We start from the raw sequence: 13,958 nt of genomic DNA, 5'->3' as shown, positions 1-13,958 counted from the left end.
TATCCAGTACGTAAGAAAGGATAGAAGAGCTCAACCAATAGCTTTTGACCGGAAGCACTAGGAGCTTTGGAAGAAGAGGAACTGAAGAAGAAAACTTACCTGGTGGGCAGAAGCAGCCATCTATACAGTGTTCTTCACAGAGTTGAGATCTTTCAGCATTGGTGCAAGTATCTTCACAGGGTGAGCCACATTCTTGATACTCCATGTTGAAAGGACATGACATTGCTGAAAGGGATAATAATCAGTCAAAGTCAGTTTTAATACATATAGCACAATCCTTTTTTAAAAAAGCTTTAAAATGAATAACCATTAAATAGAGGGCTAAGATTACTTGCCTTCTATCTGTTGCTTAGCAAGCTTCTGCTTCCCATGACATCTGCCTTCTTAGTTATTTTCCTTGCTGCATTTACATCATGACTTTCCTCCAGTAAGCTCAGGGCAGCGCAAATATAGGGCTCTCTTCATTTCATCCTTAGGGTGAGGCTAGGTCAGGATGCCATGAATGACCAGCCCATCTTTTTGATTTCCTGACTCAGTGGGCCATTGTCCACCTTTTGTTTTTTGCAGATTCAAGCAACCTAGACTGACTTTGCTGTTTGACCTATGCACATTTGCTATCCTCTTTCCAAGTTATAAGGACTTCACATCTGCTTTTCAGCACATCTGGCCACTTAATAGTTCAAGTCCAATTATGGGAAGTCATTCTTTCAAATGGGGATTGAGATCTTTGCACTAGCATCATTTCTCTGGATAATGCAGCTCCTGCCAACCAGGTTAGCTATTGGCCAGAATCAATACAGGCCAGGTGACCAGGACTGGCCAAGCACAGAGGTGCCTCAAATGGCCCATTCAAGTGCCTCAAATGGCCCATTGTTCTGTATTCTTCATTTCATTTCTCTTAATGCATTTAAGAACAGAGTCGGCTGACGTTTGCAGCAGTTGCCACCAACTATTATCTCAAGGGCACTGTATGCCTCTCCCCTTTAAGAATGCTTACATATCAACTAAAAATGTGAGACACCCCCCCCCTTATTGTACTTCAGTATATGTACTGTAGTGCCTTCTAATTCCCATTTGACTGGATGACAACTTGCTAAATGTCACGAAAAACTATAATCAAATATCCTGCAGAGGACAAGGTGGATTGTACACGAATGCATTTTTCTCCGGCCACAGACATAGGTATTATGTATACTTACGGCACAGTTGTGGGGTTCTCCAGTTCTGAGGGTGCCCGCCAGCATGAGCACACTGCCGGGAGTACTCAGCAAACGTGTCACAGAGACAAGAAAATGATTCAGGGTTGGCACAGAGGCACAAGTCTTGTACACAAGCATCAATGTAGTCATCCACCCACACGATAGCATTGCATTCAGAGAACGCAGTGCCAGTCAGGACTTCCCTGCATATATCCTAGATGGAAAATCCAGAAGAGACCTCATTAAGCCAGGACACTCTATAACCTCAAGGGCCTACTTCTGAACAGTGTCATCAGCGCTCATGGCACAAAGTAACAATAAACAAAAAAACAAAAAAACCCAAACAAAATACAATAAATCAGGAAGTCTGATCCCTTGATCAAACATTTAACAATATACTGTTAGGACAAGGAGGCTGAGAATGTTGCTTAAATTCTGATGTTTAATGTGCTGAGTCACACTAGCGTAGACCGATTGTATTGGTGGGGATCTGGTGAGTCAATTCACCAAGATGAGCAAAAGTAAGTTACCATGAGAGAACCGATGTAACCTGTGAAGGAGCTGAGTCACCAAATTTCCATTGATTCAATGGTCTGAGTCTAGTGCGACTGACCGTGCTAAGCAACAGGATTTCAGCCATTGTCTCCAGTATACCATCTAGCCACTTTCCCCCAAGATTTCAGAAAATGTTTTTTCTAAGGAAATTACTTCTTACCCGTATATCAGTGCAGTTGTTCAGAGGGAGTGGTAAAGGATCATTACAGTCCTCTGTTGGACCATTCAGCTTTTGCATATTCCCAAACTGCAGGGGAGTTATGCGGACATCTGTAATAAATCAAGCCAAGACATCATTCATGGAATGTCTCTCCCATAAATGTTCCCTTCAGGCTTGAGCAAATTGCACAACTTTGCACCATGTTCCCAGAATGGTAAACTCTAGAAAAGGTCACCATTCCTCTGAATTGACTGAATGACAAACAATTATAATTCAAAAATTGCAGGGATACATTGATAAGCTTGGAAATAGATAATCCCTCATTTCCCTACTGTTGTTGTACTCTGACTTCAGTCAGCATGGTTACTTATTACAAATGATGGAAAATACAGTACTAGTCCAAGATTACTGGAGGGACCACAGGTTGTTATATTCACAGCGTAAAGTATTAGAAAGTGAAGAATAGTACACATGAGGCAAAACTAACTGAGTTTTGTTTAGATACCAACACTTAAAATATACTTTCCCCCCACGAAATTATTGGGGGAGAGGAAACACAGAAGGCTGAAGCAATTGTAATTTCATGGCACTCAGTAAATGACAATACATAAAATGTGGATAGTCAAATTCAGTAAGGAGCATTTTTCATACTTACTGTTTGAAAAGAATTCATTGTAAGTTGGAATGCCATTAAAATCCCCACAAAGCCCACAAGTCTGATTGACATATTTTCCATCCAGTTCCAGCTGAAATTATATAGGAGAGAGTTGATAAAAGTTAATAGACAAGCTCTCTGCAGTAGGCATTGAAAATCTAAGGCAACGGCTGCATTAGCGACACAGAAATAGATTTCCATTAGTGTTGTGTTTTGGCAATTTAATGCAAACTTAGTGGATAGAAAATTGGGGTTTCATTTGTGAGTCATCGGCGATATGCTGTTCATAACAACCTCATTTTCATTGTAATACTCATAACAGAACTATCTCCTTCTCCTCTGCTTGTGGTTTCTGTTCTCTGAAGGGAGGATTAAAAACCCGCCTCTAATCGACAGGTGAGGTTACACCCCATAAAAGTACAATTTTACTAAAAAATGAAAAATTGAGATAGCAGACGACATCTCCTGCAAACCCGCAAGTATGTTAAATCCAAATATTTTCATCTTTTAAAAATGGAGATCAAATGTCAAGTGGGAATACATTTGAATAGCTTTCTTCAATTATAGACCTACAAATAAGACATCTGTGGAAAGCAAGACACTTCTTGGGAATAGAGCAGCATGACAGATATGGGCACATATGCACCCCCACCCACCCACCCACAAACTGGGAGGAAGGCATTGAAGAAGAACCTCTTACAGCTTCATGTTCAGCCTGAGGATTTGAAATTAGAAGTGCTCATGCAGGCTGGTTCTCTTTTACCTCACTGCTTAGAGAATGGAAAATAAAAGGAAAAACGAAACAGAAGTGCACTCAAAAAAGAAAAGCTTTGTAACATCTTGAAGGCTAACTGTATTCCACTGTGAGCTTTTCTGGATTACAGTCTCTTCTTCAGATAGAAATGTGCCACAACACTTTTGTTCTTTTTTCTTTTCATTTTTTAAAAAAATGCTTATTAACACCACTGTCTTTCTGAGAAGAGCTGAAAATATGAGGTACCTGAGGACAGGAAGTTCCTAAAACAAACTGCAAATATCCTACCACAGCTGTACCTCAACATTTAATAAACTCGGACACTGTCAAATGTCAGCATGAACAATTGCAAGAGATTATGGCAGTTATAGTCCAAACCAACAGGGAACGATAAAAAATTCCTTATTTCCGGCAGGATGCTTAGTGCGTAGTTCTCTCTTCTGGGTTGTCTTGTAATGATTGTAAAATGAGCTACTGAATTGAAATGCTTGCGTGTTCAACTGGGGCTAATGAAAGACAAGAATATGGCTGGGAAATCCCCAGTGTATGGGAAAGTATGCATAATGTTTGAGACAGGGAGCTATGGGGTCAAGAGAACAAAACTCATGTCAGAAAAAAAAAGTGATCATGCTTAGTGGCTGCAGGATGCTGAGTCTTTGAGAGGGAATGGAAGACAAGCTGGGTGGATGGGGAAAGAATGGAAGTATCCTAAAAGATGGCCCGCTTGGCTAGCTAGAGCATGGAACAAAAGCATTCCACTCTGCAGTGTTTTGTTGCAGCCTCCTCAAGCAAATTCTTTATATTATCCAGCACTCACCATTAGGCTGTCTTTTTCATTCCACAGCATGGTTAGGCCTAGTTTGGCTGCCACTTTAACATAGATGGTTAATTTTTCAATGGTGAATCCAGAGCCACTGTAAGGCAGCTGCACCCTAATGAGAAAGCATCAGAGACATAGTCATCTTTGCCACACAATCCAGTCACCTCTTTGAACATGATCTGCTCTGGCTATTTTATCAAGCTGAAATACAAACTTTGCATACCTCAAAGTGACACTTGGCTCACAGACATCCATAAAAATTAGAAATGGATGTACAAGGGAATCTGTAGCTCCCCCCCCCCCCCCTTACTATGCAGTTATTTGCATCTCTCTCTCTCTCTTCCCATCTTTCTTGGAATAAAGACATTTCTTGCAAAGAATTTTTTTACACAAAAAAATTCTTTTTCTAAGCCAAACAACGTCAAAGCAGGGGAGCCACCAGCTATGCTGCAAAATATTTAATCTTTACAAATGCCACAGTTGTCCACAATAGGATGTTTGAATCAGCATTTCATTTAATGTTTAGTACACAGGACTATATTGTTACCTTTCACTGTTCACCAAAATGGCATCTTCTTGCATTTCAATATCCACTCCTTCCAGCCTCATGGTGATAGAAGAGATAGGGGTAATGTTGTCCACCCTCACACGCCTGATCTGGATGTTGAAATCCTCAAAGGCAGTGTGGCAATGGGAGGCAAAGACGTAGTTGCAGAGCCCAGGAAAAGGGAAGATGTCCCCATCAAATGTCTTGTAGTGGAAGTTGCCCCATGTACTACATACCCGTCCATTGTGAGCTGCATTGAAGGCTGTGGATTCAGAAGAGATTGCAAAGGTGTATTGCACATGTCGTTTATTGATTTGAGAATCATTATCTACAGTTTTGTTGGTGGTGACTTGATTCATTTTAGATAACTATTTATACAACAGCATTGTGTGTGTTCAGTGCCATCAAGTCAACCCCAACAGAGCATTCAGGATAAGCGAGACATTTAAGGAGTTGTTTTACCAGCCCCCACTTCCTCAGTGAGTTTCCATGGCTATGTGGGGATTCAAATCCTGTTCTCTAGAGTCCTAGTCCATCACTTTGTGCACTACATCACACTGGGAAATCAACATTATTACTAACGTCTAACTCAATAAAAACAGGCCTTTGCTCCTTGCTTTGCTTGGCCCTGTTTATGTGTTCAAGAAGCAGCCTGATACTATTCTCTCTCTAGGTACCTGGCTGCAGAGCCAAGCGATGGCTAATTGATTCTTCACTGTGCCTCCTCGGGGAAGAACCAACCTGTATAGCCATGGCCAAGCTACACAATCCCACAATGCTCCCAGAAGAATGGAATGGTAAAACACTTCTGTGTACAGTGGTGCCTCGCTAGACAGTTACCCCGCATGACAGTTTTTTCGCTAGACATTGACTTTTTGCAATCGCTATAGCGATTCGCAAAACAGTGATTCGTATGGGGGAATTTCGCTGGACAATGTTTGGTCCCTGCTTCGCAAACTGATTTTCGCTAGACAACGATTTTGACAGCTCCCTCCACGGTCACAAAACAGGTGTTTTTGGGACCTAAGCTTCACAAGACAGCGATTTAAACAGCTGATCGGCGGTTCGCAAAGCGGCTTTCCTATGGCCAATTTTTGCTAGACAACAACGATTCTTCCCCATTGGAACGCCTTAAACAGGTTTCAATGCATTCCAATGGGGAAATGCTTTTTGCTAGACAATGATTTCGCTAAACAGCGATTTCAGTGGAACGGATTATCATCGTCTAGCGAGACACCACTGTATTCTTTACCTAGAAAACCCTGGAAAGGGTTGCCATAACTCTGTCTGATTTGACAGGATGCAATTCTTATTTTTATTCAAAAACACCAAGCACAGTCAATCGAAACTATAAATACATCGACTGGTATATTATTATTATTATTATTATTATTATTATTATTATTATTATTATTATTATTATTATTATTATTATTATTATTATTATTATTATTATTATTATGAGGATGAGGATGAGGATGAGGATGAGGATGAGGATGAGGATGAGGATGAGGATGAGGATGAGGATGAGGATGAGGATGAGGATGAGGATGCTAAGGTGAGCATGAGAAAGGTCTATAGATAATACCATTCACTTGCTTTGCAGAATCAACGGGAGTAAGTTCCTATATACCATTTGCTGCTGAGCATCCTCAAGAGCAAAGGAAGATGCTCTGCAGCAGTCATGGAAGTTGTGTATCCTTTACTGCTTGCAACTAGAATCAGATTTTACTGCACTAGAAGAAATGTGAATGCAAGATAATTTTAAACTTGGAAATATTTTATTGAACATCCAGAGCAGTAAGATCTATGAAGGATTTTTTAAAAGTTCAATTCTGTTCCATGCTGGCCAAAAACAATAATGGTGTAAGATCTCTACAGCTGGAAAGAACAGAGGAATCTCATTGTCTCTCCTTGTGATCACTGCCCTGACCTTTCCAATACTGGCAGAGAGAAGTACCTTCTCCAAAACAATTAGGTTAAGTGATTTCATGTAACGAGAAAACATAGATAATTGCTTATAAGGTGACATATAGTCCAAATTCCAGTCATTCCCTCTCTGTAGAAGCACCAAACCTCATTTTCAGACTTTTCAGCAAGGTAGTGCGAGACATCCTTTATCCCCACCATCCTTCAGGTCTAAACAAACACCTGCAGCTGTATGTTCATTTTATGTGCAATTCTTTCCCATATCTCATGGAATTTTAAACAAAATTAAAGGAATGCAATCAAACAAAACAACTGAGGCAAGATTCTAAATACTGTATAAAAAGAGAAGCAATAAAACAAAATACATTGAATGTAAATCTCTGACCAAATCTACTCATTTTTACCGGGCACCATAACCTCATAAGAACAGGTGCCCAGCATAGAGACCTCGCCAAGGCATTCCACAGACACAAGGTGTGCCCTGGCAAATTTGCCAGGGCCGTTGACACATTACTTATCCACTAAAGAACCTGCCCATTTTCTCATCTGTCTCTTAAACTAGATTCATGCTGCTCTCCTTATGAAGCTATCAGAGAGGTACCAGGAAATAACTATGGCAATTCATTTTATTGACTTACTTGTAAGGGTTGGTGTTGTCCTCAGTTGTGGAATGAAGTTAATTTTTCCAGATATGCTTTCTGTGCTAGAAACTGCAAAAAAAGTGAGATAAAATTTTTGTGTGTAAGTTTATTCCTTTTATGTGGTGTTTATTAAGTAATACACAAAGAGCTTCCTGAGGGGAAGAACTGTTCAACAGTCAGACTCTTCTTTTCTGAAGATTTTAAAACAGATTTTGGATGGCTGTCCATCAAAGATGCTTACGGTTTTAGCTGTAGGTGAAGCTGGGCTATCCTCCAACTCTACAATTCTATCATTTTTTTTAAAAGGATGTTATCCCTGAAGCCATGACAGAAGGATATTGTTCACAAAATACAGGAAAATACAGGAAAAATCTGAGAAGCTTGATCACAGAGACCTCCTTTCTGGTTAAGTGTAATTAGGCCTTTTTCTTTGCATTCATATCAAATGAAGAAGAAAAAACCCAATGCTGTTGAACTGCCATAATCTGGCCAAAATTAAGCCTTCTATAATCACATTTATTTTAAAGGGGAAAGTTAAATGCACACAAGTTCTCACACTAAAATCAGTGGCATTTGAAAGGCCTTACATTGTAGGATATGTCTACACCAGGGGTCCCCAACCTCCAGTCTGTGGCCCGGTGCCGGTCCATGGAGACAGATCTTCAGCCCACCCGCACGTCCTCCCCCCACTCCTACCCGCACAGCCCCTTTGCGTATGCATGTGAGTGTGTGCTATGCATACATACCTGCCCCTTTGTGCAAGTGCATGCGCACACTGCATGAGCGGTCCCGCCCTTTCACAAGTATGCACACATGCCATGCAAGCAACCCCAGCCCCTTTGCACATGCGGACAAGCATGGGGGGTGCCCCCCGTGCATGGATCCCATCCCCCCTCAACCGGTCCACTGTATAAAAAAGATTGGGGACCACTGGTCTACATGATGACTTGCCTCCATAGTTTTATATCCCTTTAAGTCTCATGGCTTCCTCTTCAAACATCCTTAGAACTGAAGTTTGGTGATGTGGTGAGAAACATTCGGTAGAAACATTTCTATTTCTTCTACATCGTAATTGCTGAAATCCATGAGTATTAAGTTGCAGCTAGAGTAGGCCCATGGAATCAATGGAACTTACAAAGGAGTAGAATCACCTAATCCCCACTGATTCAACCAATCTCTTCCATTTACAATTTATTACTGGATTTTAGCCACTAGGCTACAGCTTGCATGATATAAAGTAGTTCATGTCTATCATGTGACAATGTCCCCAGGCTAGACTATGCTGATGCTGCAGTTTAAAAAACAGTGCTTTATTTTCCACCAGCAAAACTGTTGGAAAATTAATACAACTATGCTGCAATTGATAGATCTTTTCAAGGGACATAAAAGGAGCATCCTCAAAGAGCGAAAAGCATTGTGGGTACACCTGGGCATTCCCTGGGGCAGTGGCGTACAACTGGCCAATCCTTCACTTCCAGAAGCATTGCACTGCAAACTTGCTGATGAGCGAAAAAGAGGAAAAACTGACAATAATTTCTAACATTTTTATTTGTTTTTAATGTTTACTTATATTTCATATGCATCCATAATTTTCAATTGTGCACCACTCTGATACGAATATAGAAAGTTGCATCTTCCAAAACCCTGATGGGACCTGACGTGTTTTTGATTGTCAGGGCAGCATATTAAAAGGAACTTTAAAAGAACCATGACAGATAGAAGCAAAGGTCTTCATAATTCAGTTCACATAGAGGTCAACCAGTTGCCAGTGGAAAACAGCCTCTATACTGTATTACATTTCTGAAAATTAAAACTGACCTCATGTTTAAAATAACTGTTATTCCTTGGGTTGCCTCAGCTAGAAGTTTTGAGATACAATTAAAATGTATGAATGTCACTGGGATCTTAACAAATGGCACAAAATTATGGAAACAGGGATAAAATTGCCCCCAAACACTCTTTCATTCAGCCAGGGGGGAAATTACTTTCATTTTAAGAGGCTTAGGCTGCTAATAAAAAGAAGTGAACCTGGAACCGTCCTATTAATAACATGAACTGTTGATTTTAAGAGAACCTTCTTCCCAGAAAAGTTTCTTCAAGCAATCTGGTAGTGTCTCTTCTAAAGTTAAAGATCCTGGGACTTAGACCAGTTGGGAAGCCTCATACCTTTTTGAAAGTTATTATACCTCATAGATCAATCTCCATTAGAAATAACACATACAGTCCTAAATCAGAATTTATATATCTAAATTGCTCCTGTGAGCTGGGCTGTAGAGAGGTAATGCAAAGGTGTAGATAGACAGATTGTCGTCTTTTCTGGATTTTAGGGGTTGTGAATCCTATACAACTATTTTAACTCTTAGGAAATTTTGGAGTAAACTAACGTTTTTATTCCAGCAGGATACAGTCATATTTCACACTCAATCTTGCAAACCAATTATTTTCCTAAGAAGCTTATAGTTCTAGTGTAATGTCAATTTTTCTATTCAGTCTTCAAAGCTGTCTCCATCAGGATGTCACTAAGTATTTTTGGCTTCAGGCAATATAAAATTAAAAATACTCCAGCCAATACAGAAGCATTAAATATTTAGCTGAAACAGTATTATAAGACCGGGGCAGGAGGGGGTGGTAACTCAAATTCAGGCATTGGTATGGTTTTCAGAATAGAATGAACTGCACTTTTAAAAGTGAGTTAAAATATCTCATTGTGTTGGCTTTTCAAAAATAAGAAATGAAAAAGAAAGAAATGGTTACCTTTTTGTTGGATACAGCAGATCATTAATAGCAAGGTCCATAATGGCACCTTCAACCCTCCACCAAACTCCATCTTGAATGGAGTCTGTTGCAGCAATACTCTGGCCAGAAGGACTAGTTCACCTGGACTGTCACAATCTTATATAGCAGGAGATGTTGGCAATTTCCCCAGCTTGTTTGACAGGGTCTAACAAGGTGGGGCCATAAGGATCTCAGTCGACACAGAGGTAAATAGAGGATGCTCTTCCAGTTCCTTGGTGAGTAGCCAAGCATGTTTGCCTTTGGGGAGGTGTATTATTTTCTCTCAGGGTTCTATCTAATAAAGGAAATTAGACATGAATAGCCAAAAGGTAAGATTTTTTCCCCCCCCTGGTAAAAACCATAAAGATCCTGGAAAAAAGCAGTCAAGGATCTTTTGAGTCAGTATGTGGTTTTTTGAATGACAGGCAGGCTGCTGATTAGCATTGTGGCTACTGTTAAATGATGCCTATCTCAGCTGTCAAAAGAAAACAATTCCAAAACCTCATTCCTCATTCGGGCTGAGGAGGGAAGGAAGAAAAAACAAGAACAAGAAACAAATTTGCAAACTTCCACTGTGTGCCTGGATATGTCCTCTATAAGGGGCTGATAGTCAGAAGAGACCCAAGGATGTCTCTCAAAACTGGGCAAAGTAACAATGCCTCAAGAGCTAGGCCTTTTGTTAGAGAACTGTGATAACACTCCACTCCATCCACCACTCTCATCATTTACTTCATTCTGGGCAGCACCATGGCAGGAGCAAGGTTTGTCAATGATGACCCTGAAGGCTGATACTTTTATGGGCTCACCAGCTGTCTTGACTAAAAAGGAGAAAAGTTACTTATTTGGACTACAACTCCCAGGAGACTTCACCTGATATAGCTGTCTCTACACTTGACTTCAAACATGCTTCAGACAACCCCATTGAGAAAGACTCCTCAATGTGTAAGACAGTAGGCTGACACGGAAAACACTGGTCAGAATCCTACTGGTGTTGGCATAAAGGTTTGGGTAAATTGCAGCTAATTGATGAACTGACAGGCCACGTTTCAGTTGGGCAATTGAACACATAACCAGTAACATAATTGAGACACACCTTGTAAATTAGCCGCAATTAGCTGTGGCAAGTAATGAAAAGCTTAGTGCAAACAGTAATAGAATTTTGGCAATTGTCCAGAATTTCTCGGATGAAGGACTATTGCAAATAAAGTGGCCCACAACATATTAGCTTGATCAAAAAAGAAATATTTTGTTTACCACATTATTATATATTCTTGGCTTATTTTGGTGTTCCCATATTGTTAGATTGCAATTGATTGAACAGGAAGAGAGTGCACATGCTCCAGCAGGTACTCACATGTTGCAAGCTGCTGTTGCTGTTGCTAGGGCTCTACAGTACAACATTTATCTGAGTGGACAACAAGTAGGTGTTAGACAGAACACCGTGAGCAAACAGTGGCGAGTTGTTGGGGAGTCAAAGCAAAGTGCTCCATAATGATAAGCCAGGCTGTTTTCGAGAAGCTAGTCAAGGGATACAGCTTAGAGGTTTTATTAGGGTCTCATGATGGAACTCATCCCCATGCTTTTTTTTGATAAGTGGAGTAAAACAACAACAACTTGTCCTGTCCAACATTTTATTTTTCTTCCTCTGATCAGCTACTAGCTTCTGTGTTATTACAGAATGTTCACGGACATTCTAACTGTTTAAGGTGAATATGCCAGCAATTCAGTATTGACTTCTGGTGCTTCTGAGAGGAAAATGAAAGTCAGTTTGGATGAAAATAATATCTCCAAAAACTTAAAGCACAGAAGGAATTAACATAGGAACATAAGAAGCACTCTGCTGGATCAGGCCAAGGGCCCATCTACTCTAGCTTCCTGTATCTCACAGTGGCCCCACCAGATGCCTCTGGGAGCACATGAGATAACTAGATACCTGTCTCCTGATACCCCTCCCTTGCATCTGGCATTTTGAAGTGCCTTTCTTTTAAACCTGGAGATTATCCATCCCCATAGTGGCTTGTAACCTGTGATGGATTTTTCCTCCAGAAATCTGTCCAATCCCCTTTTAAAGGCATATAGGCCAGATGCTATCACCACATCCTGTGGCAAGGAGTTCCTCAGACTAACAACACTCTGGGTAAAGATATATTTTATTTTGTCTCTTCTCACTCTCCCAACACTCAGTTTGAGTGGATGTCCCCTGGAATAAACGTTATATGTTTATACGAGAAAGGGAAAGCAGAAAGACTAGCAAGATGACTAGGATGTTGAGTACTGCTATGAAATAGGGTGTCCAATGAGTGAGTAAAGGAAAGGTAAAGCAAATACTGGGATAGGGGGCAGGGAGGCAGAGAACATGGTAACTGCAGCTTGATTAAGAGATGGGTAGAGGAATCATGTATTAGAAGAAAGGAAAAGATAAGGAGAAAAAAAGCTGATTCACATGGAGCAAAGATGGGCTATAAGCAGGAAGGCTGTTGATACCAAAGACTTTGGAGCACATGGGGAATCAGGAAGCAGGGTTAATACTGCCAGAGAAGGGATGAGAAAAGCTAGACACTGTGTTTTAATATTAATTCACCAAGTCTAATTCACAGGTCTGTAGGATCTTCAAAAATGCATTTCATGTATTTGTTCTGTTTTTCGGTCTGAGAAAGGGAAATGATAGTAATCTGTGCTCCTAACTGTCTTATCTTGTTATATGGTTTTCAAGGTATGATATATTCACAAGTGCCTTCTTCTGTGCAATATTAACAAAACCTTGAGAGTCACAGGCACGATCTTTGGAAGATCCTCACCCTCCATTATTGTTACTGCGCATCAGCTGCCCTTCGTGTTTTTTCTGCCCCATCCCTATTGGAACTATCTGTTCTGCTGCCATGACCATTAATTCTGAAGAGGGTGGATGTGTCTGGTGTCTCCAGCTGTGACCGTTTTTGCCCTAGCAGATCCTGTTAGGGGGTCTAGACTTGAAATGGGGTCCAGCCTCTTGATGGCATTGACTGCCAGATTCCCCGATATGGGCAGATCCACATTGAGTTGAGCAATCAAGAGAAGAAGACACAACTTTGAGTTCCCAAGAGCTGAACAAGGCTGTTAATGACAGGACATTTTGGAGGTCACTCATTCATATTTGCCATAAGCTGGAGGCGACTTGACAGCATACTGCAACAACATTTATCTTGTGGTCTCTTTTTTTGTTGACGTAGTCTTGATATTGTTCCAAACGGGGAAAAAGAGACAACTCTATTTGCTGACGGGTTGGGATCTGATCAGGATACTAGACCGACGTATGTACGTTTCCTGTAGGGCAGGGCTTCTCCAAGGCTGCATATTTGAACCTTGCTCTCAGTGTCCGAATGTTCCACTTGACAGAAGGGGTCACAAAACTTTCTCAACAGGAGAAGTACTGCCAATGATGGCACAGGATCATTCTCTTCTCATTTGTAACATATGGACCACATGTAACTTTATGGTTCTTTTTAGCTAACTCAATAGCTTTCTCAAAAATTAAATATCCTTGCAAGTCTCCTTAAATCTTTTGGAACCTATTTCTGAATAAATATGTACAGGATAATAGCACAAAAAGTCTTTTAAAAGTTTTAGTTTGAACATGTTGTCACATTTAAGGAGATATAATTTACTTTCCCCAGTAAAGTATATTTTGATATACTCTCCAAAGCTTACATATTTAATGTGTACCCAGATTGAACTGTTCTTAATTTGCTCATTTTATGTAAGAAACTGAATATGAACCTGAAATGTGAATAATATATAATAAATGAATATAAATTCTTCAGTTATGCTTTAATAATATAATTTGTTTAACTGTCTTTTAGTATTGTGACATATCTTTTCATCTGGGTTTTAATCTTGCGAGCTACTTTGAATCTCAATTTTGAGACAAAAGTAGGATACAAATC

General features: G+C 40.2%; 1 protein-coding gene across 1 annotated transcript in view; it reads right to left on the bottom strand.

The window, feature by feature from the left end:
- The window catches only part of LOC110089506 (uncharacterized), an 84,453-nt gene extending 74,314 nt beyond the window's left edge, over positions 1 to 10,139 (bottom strand). The window contains 8 exon segments of the mRNA XM_078383677.1: positions 100 to 225; positions 1,200 to 1,413; positions 1,915 to 2,024; positions 2,570 to 2,660; positions 4,141 to 4,255; positions 4,691 to 4,952; positions 7,258 to 7,329; positions 10,015 to 10,139. Coding sequence (XP_078239803.1) covers positions 100 to 225; positions 1,200 to 1,413; positions 1,915 to 2,024; positions 2,570 to 2,660; positions 4,141 to 4,255; positions 4,691 to 4,952; positions 7,258 to 7,329; positions 10,015 to 10,087 — 1,063 coding nt within the window. The 5' untranslated portion in view covers positions 10,088 to 10,139.
- Between the last annotated feature and the right edge of the window lie 3,819 nt (positions 10,140 to 13,958).

This window comes from Pogona vitticeps, chromosome 1, assembly GCF_051106095.1.
Source record: "Pogona vitticeps strain Pit_001003342236 chromosome 1, PviZW2.1, whole genome shotgun sequence".
In the NCBI taxonomy this organism is placed as follows: Eukaryota; Metazoa; Chordata; class Lepidosauria; order Squamata; family Agamidae; genus Pogona; species Pogona vitticeps.
This window is presented reverse-complemented; position numbering and strand designations above follow the sequence as displayed.